At 38.5% G+C, this 19,544-nt stretch overlaps 1 protein-coding gene across 1 annotated transcript; it reads left to right on the forward strand.

Moving 5' to 3' along the window:
• The first annotated feature begins 9,174 nt into the window (after window positions 1–9,174).
• LOC108905617 (DDB1- and CUL4-associated factor 6-like) lies at window positions 9,175–18,623 on the forward strand. Its single transcript, XM_018708572.1, has 11 exons — window positions 9,175–9,538; window positions 9,596–9,868; window positions 9,997–10,153; window positions 10,493–10,653; window positions 10,707–10,858; window positions 10,968–11,151; window positions 11,337–11,568; window positions 11,658–11,982; window positions 14,746–14,888; window positions 14,943–15,195; window positions 18,091–18,623. The coding sequence occupies exons 1-11, from the start codon at window positions 9,451–9,453 to the stop codon at window positions 18,241–18,243; spliced, it is 2,121 nt and encodes a 706-aa protein (XP_018564088.1). The 5' UTR covers window positions 9,175–9,450; the 3' UTR covers window positions 18,244–18,623.
• The last annotated feature ends 921 nt before the right edge of the window (window positions 18,624–19,544 follow it).

Consider the following 19,544-nt stretch of genomic DNA (forward strand, 5'->3'; position numbering starts at 1 on the left):
GCGCTAACTAAAAAACTCAATTTTTGGTAATTTTTACATTATAATCATTGTTTAAACAATGATCTTTTTGTTTTAAACCGATACTTTTTGGGAAATATTATTTCTTTTTGCCTAAAGTAACGATTAAACCAATTTTCAATCTGAAACGAATTTTTCAACATTTTTTTTTTTGTTTACTGTTTATAGTCTTAAAACTTAGTTTTTCAATATTAAAACCTACTGTCCACCATATAGTAAACGTAAACACAAATATCAAAAAAATGTATGTTATTATACATATGTAGATGTTTGAACTTGCATAAAATTTAAATTCTAGGCTACAATTCCCGTGTCAACGAGAATATACAATGTACTCTGTGCTCATATCGACGAAACGCGATGAAATTTTAATCTTTTTATTTATTTATTTTAAAAGGTCCAGTAATTTTTAACAAGATAGCAACGGAGAAGATAAAAAGGCGATTCAAATGAAACCCATTTTTTTAATTTAAAAGTTGGATAAGTATTGCCAAAAATTGTTGAAAATTTTGACGTCAAATTTAATGTTGAAATACTTTCCCTTCAAAAAAAAATTGTATAAAATTTTGTTACCTAAATCTCTCACCTGTTAATAAAGTTTCAGAAGCAGTAAGCCACACAAACGAAGAAGGTGCATCTGTTATGTCTTATTCAGAGTGTTGCCAAGGTATGTATGATTAAAAAGAAAAAAAATAACCTGTTTTTGAATCATGTTGTTCTCTTCTAATTCTAAACTATTAACTTCAGCATGATGCAAATTTGATGATCGATAACACATGCGTACAGTTTGTTTTTGATGTAAGTGAAACTTTATTATGCCCAGAACGCCAGGGACGGACTATGCTCAATGGTCAACAACCCAGAATTTTTGCGTATCTGCCTGTATCAAAAATAAGTTCCCTGAAGATCTTGAGAATGAAAACCGCAAATATATGAGAAAATCGAAACTGTAACTCCTACAACGCCTATATCGATGAAAAGAATTTAATTTTTCATAATATAGTGCAAAAAATACAGTGTGTTCCATTTGAATTTAAAAAGTTTTGTCGGTTTTGAGTTTTAAAAATGAAACGTAAAAAATGGTTCACTTTTGATATAATTTTCTTCAGATAATTTTGATAGGGGAAGGTCTTATGTCCTTTGTATGCTTCCAAAACGAAGAAAGATATAAGGAAAATGTCGATTATCTCGAAAACGGTTAGATTTAAGTATATGGAAGCTTTAACATTTTTGACTTTTTATTCTATCTTGTCGTTAATGTAATAATATATAGAGTGTTCTGTTTAAAATAAAGAAGTTAACAGCTAGAAAACCGCATAACCGGAAGTGTTAGGTTGATAGCACTATTTTCATTGAAGGGAGCATATCTGATAACCTCCGTAAACAAAATTTCAGAGACAAATTATCTTTGGTTTCTCTGTAACGTTTAATAGGCCACTTACCGCGACACATACACGCTTTGTTATTACGTGAATTTTAATTTATTTTAAAACAATTATATCTACAATTATTCATAGATGCTGAAGTATCAACTGAGGCGGCTGGTGTTTCTAAAGAAGTGACTTTAGAAGAGAAGACGGGCGAAATTTCTGAAGAAGAATCGGATAAGGGAATTTCACTTGTCGAAGAAATAAAAGTAGAACAATATTCGAAAGTGTCGAGTCCAGTAGTTAGGGCAACTCCCGAAGCAACCGACACCAGCGAATTCACCGAAGGAAAAACCAGCGAAGCTGTCGCGGGCAAAACTGCTCAGCAAGCGCTGACAGATCAAAAGCGTGACTGCGGCTGTCAGGCAACTCCTCAAGCCGAACAATCATGTCAATGTTGTGAGTGCAAAGACGTAGGAGTATCAACATCTAAAGATACTGAAACTTTAACTGAAGACAATATGGTGAAAGCCAAACAGCTCGAAAAAATACCTGAAATATCGGAACTTGAACAATCAGCAGATGATGTGTCCGGAACTTCTCGAGATATTGCTGTAGCTCTCGATGTGGAATCGCAAATACAAGGTTAGCGTTGATAGTCCTTACTTATGTTAACATTTGTACCTACTATTTCTACATTCTAAATAATCGCTTTCCAATTTACTTAATACTTTTACTATAAAAAACAAAAATGCTATAATTTTATCGGTATATAAGCAAAATGTTACCATAATAGTAGTTATAAAAAGATATTCCACAACACAAAAAAAAGATCCACATTATTTTCCTTTAATAATGTACACAAATTTCTAGTTAACGTTCATTTAAGGTATAGGTAATTGTTTATCTATCGGAAAGTTTCTATTATATATTTTTTCTATTTTCAGTTCATTAATTCAAATGACATTTCTAACAAAACTCAACGTACATAAATTCATCGATATAGGTACTGAAGTGTTACTCGCTATTTTAATAATTTTCAACATTTTATCATTAATAAAAGTTTGTGGCAACACGTATTATCAGCTTTAATGTAATTTCAATGACTTTCTGAAGTTAATACTTTCCTACTGTCGCTTTATAAATGCGATCTTCATAGTAAACTTACATACTACTATCTGTCTACTAGTCCAAAGTGCAGCCCCAAGCCCCAGACACCAACTTTTTGACCCCGGGTGACCACCCCAACGCCCCCCCCCCCCCCCTCTACTGCGCATAATACATTAAAAAATTGTCAACCTACAGTAAATTTGCGCTAACCCGGTGACTAATTTTATAATAGGTATAATCTTTCATATTCATTAATTTTTTAATTAACCTTTCAGGTACAACAGATGAAATAAGCACAATACATGAAGGACCAAGCAGTGCACAAGGTATACATATTGGGTTTTTAATAGTCTCGATTCACATTCTCTTCTGTCCTTAACAGTTATCGGGGTTCTGGCTCTAGCCATACCTAAAGAATTATTATAAGTATATGTTTAACGTGACATTAATTTATATAAACGCACACGATCGCAACTTGCCTGCACATGTTTAAAAATCAAATCATATTTTTAATTTTATTAGTTTGCTGCTCCGTTCAAAACAGGAAAAAGAGCAAGTCGTATATGAGCTACAGTGAATCTAGACTTAAAGTTAAACACATTGTCGTAATTCTGGGGAAACGCTCTGGCAATACATGAAATAATGATTCGTATATTTTCTAGATCGTCAAGAATACAAAAACAAACGAGGTAAATCCGTCCGAGACAAGGATACGGAATGCGCTTGCTCAGGTGAGTCAGACGAGGAAAGTGAAACTGTACCGACAACAGACAGAGCTGCACAATGTGAATGCCATGGACCTATTGAAAGCGATGATCGTAGTGAGGGAAGACTGTCTTCTGGTGGGTCCGAAACCGATCGCAAGTCCAGTAGGAAAAAATCTAAAAAGAAACCGTCTTCTGGAGTAGACACAAAGGGAGATGGTTTCGATGAGATTGAAGGGAAAAGGACCAGAAAAGGAGATAAACCACTGAAATCTAAAGATGAAGAGACGTCCACAAAGAAAAAACCAAAAGAACAAGCTAAATCACTAGATGACGTCAGTAGCTCAACACTGTCTTCAGTATCTGCCCTTGAAAATGCAGATTCTAAAGAGCCTAGAAAAAAGAGATCAGCAACACAAGGGCAACTAGAAGTAGAATGTGACTGCCCCGGCGTGTGCCAATGCGTCGTATGTTCACCTACGATCATAGCACAAAGGAAAGCTTTAACAGGAAGTCCTGCTCCCTTAAGTACCGATAAAGGACGGCCTTGCTGGTGCACACCGGAACCAATAACACAACCCCAAATACCAGGGGCACCGTGCCAAGTGCCGATTGCTCAATCCCAAGTGCCCAGTGCGCAACCACAAGTGCCGATGGGACAATCCCAGGTGTCAATGAGGCAACCGCTGGTTCCAACGCCACAATTCCAAGTGCCAAGGGCAGAGCTACAAGTGCCAAGTGCTCAATCCCAAGTGCCCAGTGCGCAACCTCAAGTGCCGATGGGACAATCCGAGGTGTCAATGAGGCAACCGCTGGTTCCAACGCCACAATCCCAAGTGCCAAGGGCAGAGCTACAAGTGCCAACTGCTCAATCCCAAGTGCCCAGTGCGCAACCACAAGTGCCCAGTGCGCAACCTCAAGTGCCGATGGGACAATCCGAGGTGTCAATGAGGCAACCGCTGGTTCCAACGCCACAATTCCAAGTGCCAAGGGCAGAGCTACAAGTGCCAATGGCACAATCCCAAATGCCAATGCCTCAATTTGTTTTGAATCCCCCATCTCAAGTGCAAAAAACATATGACCCATCGTCCTCAACTCAAGGCAGACAGCATCCGCTGGGTTGCCAATGTATAAATTGTCTATGCAACCCGTGTACTCCGTGTCCGCCTCAATACGGCCAAGAGAAGTTTTTAGGAAGCACGAATCTTGCCTCAAACCAAGGTGTTACAGATAGGAAACGGATTAGCGTAAACGACGTCTTTAAATCGCCCGAACAACTATTTGCAGAATGTAAGAAGCGTTCCGAATGTCAAAAATCCAAAGAAAATTCTCATCCACCCAATTGCGAGTGTGTGGACTGTCTCTGTTTGCCGGATATAAGAAAAATCGCCGAATTAAAGGAACATCCTGTAATTAGAGATGAGAAGCAAATCTACCAAGTAAAATGCTACTGCGAGAACACCAGAAAACCGTTGTCGGTTTCGAAGATCCCCATAGCCACTAATTCAACATCAGGACCTCCAAAAGCGAAAAGTACCGTCAGCTGTACTTGCGAAGAATGTAAATGTAGTCCTTGTTCCGATATCAATAAATCAGTGAGCAAAAGCTCGGATTCCCAGAAACCTGGTGGTGCGGATTCAAGTGGTCGTACAGACTCAAGTTCCCAACGCGAGCTGAAGATGACACCTAGTGAATTAGCCAAACTATGCGACTGCCAGTATTGTGAGTGCGCAGTATGCTTCGATAAGCCTCCGAAAAAAGAAGGTGAAGCAGTTATTGGAGACCCATCAAAAACAAGTGGAAGCAATAAGAACTGTTGCTGTATGGGTGCCTGTACTTGCGAAACTTGTCCTGTGGAACAGTTGGCCAAACAAGCTACAGCTGCAAGTAAACCAGGCTTGCCGCCTACACCTGCCCCAGCCGGTCTCCTTAAATCGAAGATCCCGGTTTTGACCGACCATCCTGAAGACTGTGATTGTGCAGATTGTTTTTGCCCCCACTCTAAAGCTAGAAATGGATCCGATTTTTCATTGGATCACCCTGACGATTGTGATTGTGATGACTGTTTTTGTCCTTATGCAAAATCCAGAATAGGAAAAACGGATTCGAAAACCAAAATTAAGGCACCTGCAAGCACTCCATTACCAGTTACATTACCAGTGAAAATTAGTAAACCGTCTATTCCAGTTAAGGGATCAGCTTTAAAAGTTCTAGGATGTATCTGTGGACAGTGTATATGTCCAGGTAAAGACGCCGCGCTGCAAGCGACAGGTGACCAATCACAAACGGTCTCCGAATGCCATTGTTCTATTTGCTCGTGTCCGGGCAGTGAAATTTTGAAATCAACTACTGCACCGGACCAAGCTACACCCACGCCATCTATGCCAGCTATTCCAGAAGGATCAACAATTGCCGATTGTGACTGTGTTGATTGCCAATGCAACCCGTGCGCCGATCCTAAACGAAGAAAACCAGGAGCGGTTCCGATTACTCCTTGCGATTGTCCAGAATGCATGTGTGAACCGTGCGCAGATCCAATTAAAGGGAGGGATAAAGGAGATACCCAAGATGGTGCAACAAAAGAGGAAAGAGGGATAATGGTCACTTCCAGCCACGCGGTTCGGCCCACCTCATCAACCGGCGTGAGTCCCACAGAGAACAGAGCAACTCACCCACCCGATTGCATTTGCGATGAGTGTCTCTGCGAGCCAGAGGAAAAACATGAAAAAGGCTGCAGATGTCCGGAATGTAAATGCGTAGACTGCTATTCGAAGAGAATGGCAGCTGAAGTGCACGCTGAGGGATGTCGGTGCGTTGAATGCATTTGTGCATCGTGCGAAAAAAAAATAGAAATGAGAACAGGGCCCAGCCAATTTGTAGAATCGGGCCCTGGAGAAACTAAACGTACGGAATCAAAAGACAGTTGTACTTGTGAGGTTTGTAAATGCGTGGATTGCTTCCATAAACCTAGAAGACCAGCTGCGAAGGGATGTACTTGCGCTGATTGCATTTGCGTAGAATGTCCAGACGCAACGAAATCAGGAAAAACAGTAACAAGTACCGAGGATGGGAAAAGCAGCAGTCCACCTTCAACTGTTCAACCAGCGCCTATTACACACAAATGTCATTGTATAAAATGTACTTGCGACATTTGTACCTCCACCGCTTCCTCGAAAGATGGATACCCCAAGGGGTGCACCTGTGAGGTCTGCCAATGTTCTGACTGTGGAAGCACGAAATTTGGCCCAGAAACGACGGGAAAGGATTGCACCTGTGTGACTTGTCAGTGTGATGACTGCCAAAATAAAAAGAAGGAAGAGTTAAAGGACGCCTCAGCCATGCCCACAGCCCGTGGTGATGAATCGGAAGCTGCGCCGCACCCAAAAGGTTGCGATTGCGATAAATGTATATGCGCAGAAGAACTAAATGAACCAGCGGGCGTCACGGATCAGCCTCCTGATGCTAGTAAAGATGCTAGTAAAGTAGTTTCGCCATTCACTGATCCTCCTCCATTCGAAGTACCAATCCGTAAGCGATGCACTTGTGGTAAATGTGGATGTTCGGAATGTAGTAAAGAAGAAGAAGCACCAGCTGCCAGTCAATCAGTTAGAGCAGTGCCACCTGCAACCGCTGAAGCTCCACTGTTCGAGGTCCCTGTTCATAAACCTTGTACTTGCGGTAAATGCGATTGCATTGATTGTAATAAACAAGCGGGGGTTCCACCTCCTCGTTCGTATGGTCTACCGCCTTCCGTTTCTTTTACCCTTCCGCCTACGACAACGACAACTCAAACAACAGCAGAACAGCTCGTACAAACAACTCTACCAGCTTCTACTTCTCTCGCAACTACTACTGCTAGGCCAGAAGCTTCCAAAATATGCACGTGTCAAGATTGTGATTGTATGGAATGTGCCCAACACGGAGCGCCTCTACAAACAACTATTTCCGTCCCGCAAACAACTCTGCAAGCTTCTGTTTCTTTCCCGGGTGTTCAACCCACAGCAAGGTCCACAAAAACAACGTGTGATTGTCCAACGTGTACCTGCCCAGAAGACACGATTAAAGGAGCGGCGACATTTACTACAACAGGTGTTCTAACCGTTGCCAGTAAAGCAACTGAACCTTTAATCAAGAGCACAGCGGGATCCGCAATGACCAATTGCGATTGTTCAACTTGCACCTGTTTAGAAGATGTCTCTAAAGGAGCGTCGACCTCGCCTACCGCAACAGGTGTTCTAACCGTTGCCAGTAAAGCAACTGAACCTTTAATCAAGAGCACAGCGGGATCCGCAATGACCAATTGCGATTGTTCAACTTGCACCTGTTTAGAAGATGTCTCTAAAGGAGCGTCGACCGCGCCTACCGTAACCGGTATTCCAGCCGTTTTCAGTAGATCTACTGGACTTTTCAACAAGGATGTGGTAGAAGGGCATCCCGAGGGATGCGTCTGTCCAGAGTGTTGTCTGTGCGAAACGAAAACGCAATCTAGCCATATTAAAACTGAAGTCAAGGAAGAAATAGTCAATCAAGAAATAGTCAATATCAGCAAAATGGATAACGAAACCTTGAGAAAAAAGATACAAACGGATAAGAAAGAGAATTGTAAGTGTAAGGAGCAAATTAAAGAAATTCGTCGGGCTTTGGATAAAATTAAGTGTTCTTGCACTGAAGCTGAAATGAAGGCAATAAGGAGTAGTTCGGGCGGTAAGCCATTTGTAAAGCAGGCATCTGCTTTTGGGCAGACTATGTCAGGACTGAAATTTGCACTGAATAATTTGCAGGACAAGTGCAAAGCTAAAGATAAGCTAATCGAAGCTATGACCGGCGAACTCAAGATGCGGACCAGCAGCAACACTTTTGATAGGGTATTGAACACTAACGCGATATCAGACGTACCCGATTACGATAAAGCAGATGACGTAAAATCTGAGGACCGACCACCTGATAATACGACGAATGTATTGTTTCCGGTAAATGAAGAAAGGGAAATAGCGAGCACAAGCGCCAGGCAAAAAAGTAGCGAGCATACTGGTCACAGGCATAAAAAAAAATCCAAACTTTGCAAGTGCGGGAAACATCACAAGGACAAAGACAATTCAAACGTTGAATTATCCGGATTTGAGGTGGTAGATATCCGTAGAATTACACAAGATAGCATCATTATAAAATGGAAACCACCTCAATCCAGGCTTATAAACGGCTACGACATTTTCGTCAACGGAGTGAATAAATCCAAAGTCATGAGTGGGGGTAGGACGAGTGCCATGGTTCACTCTCTCGATTTGTCATCCACCATCCAAATAACTATTTATGCTGTAACCAAGTGTGGGCGTTGCGAACCGCCGGCGATCGCCATTTATGAAATCAACACCTAAATATTAATGCACCACCATTTTATATCCTTTGACATGATTGTGATTTTTAAAATAAATATATATTTGTTGCGGTCAGATACGCATTAGTATTTTATTTCAGTTGGCACCAAATCAATAGTAAGTACTTGTAGTAGGTGAGCAGCTACTTGCTCAGCACACCTTGATATACCTATACTATATTACACCAATGTAAAAGTCCGTACGATATTTGTCGAGATATAATTCCAAGAAAACCCCTGCGTCAGTTTCTTGGAATTAACTGCATTCGATACTCGAGGTAGAAAGATATTGCCGGAAAATTTCATCAAGGCTACTCCTATCATGTTCAATTTACCTGACATATAAACGGTTGAAATAAACTAGGATTAAATTACTTAGGATTATATCTACTCCTGACATGTGCAAAACCTCCATGGAATATGATATTAAAAAAAACTCAACCGTATGGCACAAATTATCTTTTTGTTACACTATAGCATTAAGCGAGTGTAAAAAGTGTAATTATACCGAACAGCAGCATATCGCTTGTTTCCTTCCATCTGTAGTCTATGGTTCCATCCTTTCTATCTTAAATGACGTCACTTTACGTCACAAACTCCATATAGGAGCAAGGATTTATGTCATTTGTTTGACAGTTTCCGAGAAGGTGTATTATCAATAATACATTTTTTTATTACCATCCAGATGTTTCTTAAATTTTTCTTTTATTTGTTTATCTGTGATAATGTAGTAATAACTTCTAAGTCTCCTTTAGTGCAATGTTAAAAATATTACAGGAAGAGTGGGCTATTTTTAGTTGAGTGGTGGAATCATTAACTTCAAAACAGGTCATGATAACAAAGGAATATCAATAAATTGTAAAAAAAATCAACCATAATGAACAATAAACGTAAGTCAGTGTTTAGAGAAGTTTACAATCGACAGTATAAAAATAAAATCACCAAACTTTGGGATAATGCAAAAGGTAAGTTGTAAAAGTAGACCTGGTCTGCTATTTAACACAATGTTTATTATTTCACAGATGACGAGAGCTTAGTTCAACGATTAGGCCTTCTTAAAAGTTTGCCTATCCATCAAGGTTGTGTAAATACTATTTGTTGGAACGAAAGTGGAGAATATATCCTATCAGGGTCAGACGATCAAAACCTAGTTATAACAAACGGTCACAACTACAAAGTCAAAGCAAATTACTGCACTAGTCATCATGCCAATATTTTTAGTGCTAAATTTTTACCTTGTACAAATGACATGCAAATTGTGTCCTGCTCTGGAGATGGGATTATTCTTCATACAGGTAAAAGCCAAAAGGGAATTAAATTCACTGCCTGTTATAATATTCATTCATATTTTGGTTAAATCATAACGGTTGTGATTTATTTGTTTGTCTGGTGAGCAATTTAAAATGCATATAAATTATTTTAGATCTAAATAGACCTCAAGAAACTTATGACAACCAATTCAACTGTCACGCTGGAACAACTACTTATGAAGTTATTACTATTCCGAATGACCCCTATTCATTTTTAAGTTGTGGAGAGGATGGCACCGTTCGCTGGTTCGATTTAAGAACTAAATCAAGGTAAATGTAACTTGTTTTAATACATTTTGCACCAAAATTAACTAAAAATGAGCCTCAAATTCTAAGTTGATTTTCTTGTGTATGACTAATCTCAAAATCTTTATATAATACATTTTTTTCTTAGTTACAAATATAAATTTGTATTGAAATCATTCTGTACAGTCTGACAGTTAAATTAACATGTTTTTTGCAATTAGTTTGTGGATTGAGATCATTATCTCCATTATTAATTGAGATACACAGTTAAATTCAAGCACATCGGTTTCTTGTAAAAAAAATCTGTAAGGTTAAGGGTAGACAATTTTTAAACCATCATCCAAATCTTTTATATTTTCTCAGTTGTGACAAACAACGATGCAAGGAGGATATTTTAGTATCATGTCAAAGGGCAGTGACGGCACTAGCCATCAGTCCCACCGCCTCCCACCAGCTTGCGATTGGCTGCGCAGATTCAACGGTTCGCATATACGACAGAAGATACCTGAGTACTCAACCCGGAGGTATATGTCGTCACGTTATTAAAATGGCCGCATAACCCAACCTTATATTTCAGAGCATCTGCTAGCTCAACCGTTCTGCACGTTTGTTGCTCCACATTTTGGGGACGACAGGCACTACAGAATTACGTCTCTGAGCTACAGCAATGACGGACAGGATATGCTTGTCAGTTATTCTTCAGACTATCTGTATTTGTTTAATGTTCAGGTAAAGTCAAGAGTGTAAACGTATAAATTCTTTACATCTTATCGGAGCTTCTTAAATAGCGAACATAACCTTACTTTCTCCAAATGATTCTGTGACTTTGTGCACGTAGGAAACCACTCGTACTGAATTAAGGAAGCCCATGAAGAAAATGTCACCCTGGGACAAAATCAAGGCTGTGACTGGTAAGCGAGAGAGATTATCTCCACCCCCAGTTAGAAGATTGAGACTGCGTGGCGATTGGTCCGATACTGGGCCAGACGCACGTCCTGAAAGGGATACCACAACAACTGTCAGTAAGTGTAGTAAATCGTTAGCAACGATCAGCGAATCTGTGTCATTTAATAAAACACTAGAAAGGTAGGCTAGTCCGCTCACGCAGACTTGACCTTTCTCTCGGGCCTTCGGCCCTCGGGCTTTTAATATATAAGGACTTGTGTGCTATTTCTGGGTTTATTTCTTTAATTTATCATTTTGCAAGGTATTGGACAGGCTAGGCCTCAGTTACAGGCGACTCTAATGCAACGAATGACCGACGTGTTGTCTCGCATGCTCAACGATCCCATGACGAGGGCCGCCTTGAGTGCGGGCGGAGAGGATTCGTTAGATCCTGATGAGAATGCTCAGAGAATTCTTGAAAATAGGGAAGGAAACCCATCAACCCCTCAAGAAGAAAGTAGCAGTATGGAAACGGATCAGCCGGCTCAAAGTCAGTAAGTTTCATAAAAACGAGGTTAGATTTTATAATTCATACAGTGATATTGGACGTTATGTCACGGTATTTTCTGTATTAATTTAAAAGAGCAGCGGGATCATCGAACGTAACTCAAGACAGCGCAACTTGCAACCCCGACGGCACACCGAGAACCTCCTCCACGTTGGGAAGCCACCTGCATAGTCACCTTACGGTGTTGAGGAACCTGCGGGAAGGCTTCATAGAGCAGCACGGGGCCGAACCGTCCGTTAGCTTTCGATATTCTCAGCAGAGTACGTCCAATTCCACGATTAGCCTCAGAGTTGGCAACGAGGTCAATAATAGAAACTTCGAGGAGGAATCTGCTACGGGTGGTCCTTCCACTTCGATGGACGACGGCAATAGTACTGCCGAAGGCATCACCGAACAAATGGTGAGTTTAAAATTTGTAATCTTAGAAAATGTTCACGCAACAGAATTAATCAATTAAGCGTATTTTTGACAATTTTTTTTTAAATAGAAGGAAAAGTAATAGGAAAAACTGTTTAAGTATGTTATTAGGCATGTATTAAGTGTACATAATTTTTTTTTTAATTTCAAAATGGCGGCACTGGAGCCATTCGCCTGAAGCATGTTGCCGTCGAGGCGTTCCGCGGCATGCACTAGAACTAGTGCAAATTTCAAGGTGGAGCAAAAAAAAATTGCTCTTAATCTACTTGAGTATAGCTAGAGAAATACGTACGGGATTGTAAAAATATTGTTTTTTGTAAAATTGACAAGTGTTTAAAGTAAAACGTAAAATTTTTGATGAAAAAAAAAGGGCAGTTATTTGTTTACAACAATTGTTTAAATTAATTTATCGAAAAATCCGTTCGTGTTTCTCTTCAAAATGTTTTTTTAAATATGTGGTTAAAATTTCAAAAGGAAATATTGAAAATTGTTGGAGTTATGACGCGTGCCGTTTTGAAAAAGCGTGTTTCGAGAAAAACGCGTTTAAAGTTTTAAAATGAGTTTTAGACATGAACGTGCACTGTTGCTACCCTAACGTACTTCTGTTTGCAAATTTTGCTTGAATTGTAAACGCATACTCCCTAATGACATCCACGAGTGTTTTAGAGAAGTTACAAATCAATAGGTAAGAAGGTACACGGTACCTTCCGAGCGAGTATACTCACAGGCAGGTAGCTGTATGAGAGACGCCCGACACGCTTCAGGAAAAGCGCAGAATTAAAAAAAAAATTTCATTTATAAAACCGTTTGCCTCATATTCTAGAAGGTTCAAACTACTTTTTAAGGAAAAAAAAAAACGATTTTTTCAAAAATTTTACGTTTTTATTGTATAACATAACATTTTTTCTATCAAGGGAAATTTATGAACAATGCGATTGTTGTTAATTAGAAATTTTAAAATAACTCATTCAGTGATTATTCGAAGTTTCATTTAATAAAACACAGTACTGTTTTTTATCACTTGTGTTTACACATTCATTGCATACTTGATAAGTAAAAGTTATGAAACTTTGGTCGCGGTAGATATCCTGAGTTAAATAAATAAATTTATGTACTATGATTGGGTAGATAAATTCATACTACTCTTGGCGGGCCTGTTGCCTGGATTAGTTCAAGATGTCTACGGCAAACGATGTCATTGTTTCATTTAGTTGGAATATTTTTTACCTCGGAAGGAAAAACACTGAAAAATTACAACATTCCTGGTTTATTTTTGTAAAAATTAATGTGATATGAATCCACGTTTCCAAAAATAGCAAAATAAAAAAAACGTGTTAGATTGGGTCCTGCTGGAGAGGATGTTAATTGAATATAACAAAAAGGTTATACAGGGTGTTCCTAAATAAGTGTCGCAACGGAAAACTGTAAATTCCTCCTCCTCTCAAAAAGAAACATTTTTTTCCTCTTCCATTTTTCTCTCCGGGCTTTAGTTTTCGAGATACACGGTGTCAAAACTTTAATTTTTTTTTAGTTTTTCGCCAATATCTTAGGAATCGTTTGAACTACAGGACTGAGCTTTTGTACACACATTACCACTATTAATAGCTACTTTTTCGCACCCTTCTCGAATTCATTGGACGTGCCAGTGGTGGAGATTTTAAGGTATCGTAAGGGTTTTTCCCCCCCTAAATTTTACGCCACTGGAAAAATTGACTTTTGACAGCAAATTCTAAAGCGCCAATGAATTTTACACAATAAGAGTTCTCTTGGTTCATTGCTCTAAAGTCAACCGTTTTCAAGAAAAATGACTTTTTATGAACAAAAGCAAACATTTTGCTAACGTTTCGAAAATCTTTTGTAATTCAAAAAATAGGTAGTAATAATTAACAATTTTAACGAAATTTAACAACAGATAGGATTTTAACTTTTTTTTATCAATTTGGTGAGTAAAATTTACAGAAACTGTTCAAAATTACGTCCGTTGGCTTGAATGCACGCATTACATCTTCTAATCATGTTTCTTTCTGCCGCTGCGGCTTCACCTCTATCGGTCAACTTTTGGATAGTATTGACATGGAACTGTATAAACATGGGTTCACAAATCTATAGTTTCCGAAATGCAAGTTATTGGATTAAATAAAAATCATCCCTTTTAAAATATCCCTGAAGATGTCTGTTACAGAATTATGAAACTTAGCAAGGTTCATAGCGGCCCGGGAATACCGGGAAAAGTCAAGGAATTCATTATTCTTCATAAAAAACAGGGAATAGTCAGGGAATTTTAAAAATATATATGAAAGTCAGGGAATTTCTGCTACTGGAAATTTTGTGAAAGCAGGCCCTGGGTTCTTAAAAGAGAAAACTATTTGCGGTTTTGAAACATTTATAAGAGGTTCTTTAGGTATAAAAAAGATTATGGAGTCCAGTCGAGAAAAAGTTTAATGCATAAACATCAATTAGTATGTAAAAATGAACTACAAGTGACCTGGATTTTTTTTTATAAATCAGGGAAAACCTGGAAATGTCGGGGAATTCTTTATTATTTTTGAACTATGAACCCTGCTTAGGCTAATGACAATTAAAGGTAAAAGTCTACTAAATTCAGATATAAATAATTATATGAGTGGCAGAGATACTGGCAGTAACTCTGAAAACCCGATGCCAATTTCTGGGACAAAAGCTGTCTCCCCGAACGATTTTATATATGTACATGGTAAAAATTGTATCCGATTTAATTGTGATGCAGAATACCGATGCCGAGCTGGATTACGAAGAAGAAGACGAGGAGGAGAGCGTAACTTCCGAGCCCGCAGATAAAAAGACTGAGGAAAAACATAACATCTTCGAAGCAGAAATGAAAATGAAGTACGTGGGACACAGAAATGCTAGGTAAGCACGTTCTCGGGAACTAAAGTGATATATGTAAAAGAAATTTATTCACAGGACGATGATCAAGGAAGCCACCTTCTGGGGTAACGATTACGTCATGTCGGGTTCGGATTGTGGACACGTTTTCATCTGGAACCGTCACACCGCCGAACTGAAGATGCTGCTGCAGGCCGACCAGCACGTCGTCAACTGTCTCCAACCCCATCCCACCCTGCCTATTCTTGCCACGAGCGGCATCGACCATGACATTAAACTGTGGGCCCCCATCCTGGAGGAACCTTCCTTTGACACCAAAATGGCGGACGATGTAAGTCATCTTACATAATCAGAATTTAGTAATGTTTTGTGTGATTTTTCAGTGCAGTTTTATTAAGTCGCAGTATTCTAGATCCGTTTTTTGTAATTCAGATTGTTCAAAATTTTTATTACATTTTTCCGTTGACCTTAATAATTTAGCTTTTCTTCGTTAATTAATATTACTTTTCAGAAATCATATCATTTTACGTCTGTAAATATTTCATGGACTCGATTACGTTATGTTCGCTTATAAAATACACTTACGTCAAAATTAACACACCACTGAAGTCAGGTCCCTTTTTAAGTTGATTTTTATTGATATTTAACTTTTCAAAAACGGTCTATGCTGTTGACGGATGATCTTAGGCGTCTACTAGATATTGTGGGTGTAATTCCTTCCCAGGGTATTAGTTAAAAAGTTAATTTCGCCTGGTGCGAAACAAGTCATACTTACCGATTAGTAGGTCACTCTCTGCCAGTCTCAACTAATAACGGAATCGATTAGATTAGCCGTTCGCCAGCAAATTTTAATTTTTAGTGGTGTATTAATTTGATGCAAAGTGTGTTAAATCATTCCCAATACGCATTCTTGTCTTTGTGTACAATTTAAAAAAAAATACAATGCCTGTAGGACGAAAAATATCCCATAAATTACAGGACCCAATTAGAAGCCTTTTTTTTTTTTTGGTTTTCAGAAAAACAAGAGGACATTACGATTTTAAATAGGATATCCTATTCAACAAAATGCTAAACTGGTAATGAGATGTTACCTTGTTTTTCTTATACAGCATGATCTTGTACCGTTGCTTAAATCAGCGACGGCTGGTTAGAATCGAAGTGATAAGATCCATGCCTTTCTTTAGGGAATGATTTGTAAGCTCACTTCATAGTGAAAACATTTCAAATGAAATTTACTAAATAAAAAATTGAAATAGGGCGGCCGACACTAAGATCCTCAAAAAAATTGCACTCTTTTTTTGTAAATCGCAAATTAAATTTTATTTGTTGTACTTATTTGGATCTTTCTTTGATACTAATATTCCATTTTTCAATGTTCATAAAACGGTAACTTAATGAAAAATTTCGTGAAAAATGAGGAAACACGTTTGTATCCGGCAGTTGATTATTGTTCGAAATAACGCAAAAAATTAAATAGAACGAAAGACGAAATTTGCAATTATTGTTTTTGGATCTTACCTTTTGAATAATCTGATGATCTGGAGCTCTCGCAGAGAAAAAATAAGGGGGAGGGGCGAGTTTTCAATTTTTTTACCGACGCAAGACTGAGGCTTTTCTTCACAGGGCTTGCATGGCGCCGTCTTTCTGCAGATTCTCTCGTTGGGAATTATATGCCCACCCATTTATTTTAACACGTGCGCAAAGATCCGTTCTACCATTTCCAAATGAATAAAGACGGCATTGTAAAAGAAAATAAAGAGTTAATTGGCAATTATTGCTTTAATTGAAACTAAAGAATAATTAATACGAATTAAAATGAAAATATATTGTCGGTCGCTCCTAATTTTAATATTTTCATGGCAAAGGAGCCCGCACAAAACAAATGGCCGGTACATTCCAATAGACTGAAAATGTAGTATGTCGTGCTTCATGGCATACTGTTCAAATGTCCTCGTGGGCCCAACGTCTAACAATGGCTAGTTTTAGTAGTGGCGGTTCGTGACATTGAGAATAGGTGACGTATTGATTGATTGACCATAAAGAAAAAAAAAGTGTCGCAAGCGAAAATTTTCAAGGTCAAACGGCCTTTAAATGAATTAAAAATTTTTAGTTGCATTTGCAATATTGCCGAAAAATTGGCGTTTGCGAGAAGAATTTTCATTTAAGTTTTATAAAAAATAGAAATATTAGTTCAGCTCGTGGTTGTAATGATAGGTAGGTACAGGTTTCTTCTTAACTAACGCACACTGTATAAGTTCCAAAGAAGCTTCGTGGTTACGACAGCCTTGCGTGGCGTTCCCAAAATTGTTAAATCTCTCCTTATTCCACACGCCCGACTTTACACCCACAACTAAACGTGGCATACAGAAAAGTTTTTTTAAATAAAAACTTCCACACAACCACTTATACTCCGAATACCATTCATTCCGAAACTTCCAAACGTACACTTTGTCTTTTAACGTCCCCTTTTTTCCACATCGAGAGAAGGCACAGGTCTCTTGCAATTTAAAAAAACCTTTTTGCCTTCAATTTCCCATCTCTACTCTACAATTGTTGACATATTAACAAAGAATCGTTATAATCGTGCACTGTGCTACGTAACGTATGAAATGTTTAAAGGTATGCGATGGGCGGTGGCGATGCTGCATCAATTTTTGCGTCACTCGTTCCCCCATGCCGTAGTTTACTCTTGTGTTGGCTGCCTCGTTGCCATGACAACAGCTGTAAACAACGCTAAAAAAAAACACTACACACAGGCCCTGAAAGGGCCCGATTTATAAATCAGTCACTTTAAATTACTTATCCACTCCGTTGCGCGTTAAACAACTCCTTATGCCATATATTACTCTCTGAGATATTGGCAGATACCGATATTCCTGACCTTTGACCCTTTATATCCCTAAAACTGGCTATTTTCAGAAGTTGGGTCCATGAGGACACATTTTCAGTCCATTTGACTGTACCGACTTTTCTATTTGTTTTGTGCGGGTTCGTTTAATTCAAAATTTTTTCGTCGTTCCCTAAAACTTTCCATTTTTTTTTCCAGCTGTCGCTGTTTAAAACATTTTTCAAAAATAAAAGTATTGTGTTGAAAATGTTCGAAATCCTGTAACGTTCTTGTGATGCATTTAATATTCCCATAGTTCTCATGGTAAATGGAAAAGTAACATTTCCAGATATTATACCGGTACTTTTCCGATTCTATTGAAAACGTTTTTCCTTGCAGTTGATCAACCGCAACGCCATCATGTTAGAGGAGACAAGGGACACGATAACGGTACCCGCGGCCTTCATGATCAGAATGTTGGCCTGTCTCAATCAAATCAGGAGGGGGGCTAGAGTTAGGTCCAACAGACGACGGGACGAGGAGGAGAGTTAATTTAAATGTGTATTATTTATATCGTACGAATTTTAACAAATTGTATATTTTTCCATTTAAAATATAATTCGAATCTGCTTATTGGATTGTTGGACGTACTAGTTTTTTTTATATATATATATATCTTAGTTCAAATAATAGCCAGCGTAGCTAATGTTTCCACCTCTCAAGTACAGTTGAGTGTTTGTACTATTACTATTAAATGCCAGTTTCTCCATTAACTCGTGCACTAGGCAGTTTTAATATTTGTTAAATTAATATGGTAAAAACACGTTTTACTGCTGGAACGGTAAAGTTTTGTCGTCTAAATTGTACTGGACTTGAATTTTGATTGTGATTGTATAAATTTAAAATATATGTAAATATAGAATTACAAATTAGCTTTTGTTTTTATTTACGACAAAATACTAACTGCAACTTTTTTATAGCGCCGATAACACATTAGCTCTTTTGCTTTCGAGCTAGGCTCTGTGGGGGCTATCCTGCTATCAGAACCCCTAAGCCCGCACTTGTTTATTTCGGTTCGTCGTTCTACAGCCGTTATGGACGGAACCACCTCTCAGACAATGACGGTATGGTGGTGGTGTCTGAGGACGGTTTCATCCATAGTCGCCTTAGAACCAACAAGTACCGAAATGAACATCTGGCTGGGCCTAGGTGTTCTGATAGCGGGTCCGACCCCACAGAGCTTAGCCCGAGAACAACAAAGACAGGTCGATTATTATTCAATCTGATTTGTGTTGGTGATGACTTACAAGCAAAGAAAAGATGACAAACAAAATAATTAGTTTACAAGCGACGCACTATAACTCATTTGGACTCAGATACGGACAAAATTAAGTAGCGCCTCATAGAAAAAAGAAAAATAGCGTTTTAAAGCTTAGGTGGAACAGATTAAAGGGCCCACCCCATTTACACCCTCAAAATTGAGTCCCAAAATTATAACTGGACGAAAATTTACATTTTTTTCTCGTTTGGAAAAAATCTTTTTTCAAACGATACAAATCGTTTTTTATAGTTTTTGAGATGAAGAATAAGTATCCATTGTTTAAATTGAGCTAAAAAAATTTAGAACCCTTAAATTTACGAATATTTCAGTTTATGATGTTTTTAGCTCTGATTTTGCTCTTATGCATCGATTTGCTTGAAACTTGGACAGTAGGTGGGAAATAGCTCAAGAAACGAAACACACCCTATGCTGATATATATTTTTACCCTGGGGGTGGTTTCTACCCCTTTGTAGGGGTTGAAAATAAATTTTGCCAAAATAATCCCGGGAATCGATAGATCAACCAATTTCA

The sequence above is a fragment of the Anoplophora glabripennis genome, unplaced genomic scaffold, assembly GCF_000390285.2.
Source record: "Anoplophora glabripennis isolate ALB-LARVAE unplaced genomic scaffold, Agla_2.0 scaffold53, whole genome shotgun sequence".
NCBI lineage: Eukaryota > Metazoa > Arthropoda > Insecta > Coleoptera > Cerambycidae > Anoplophora > Anoplophora glabripennis.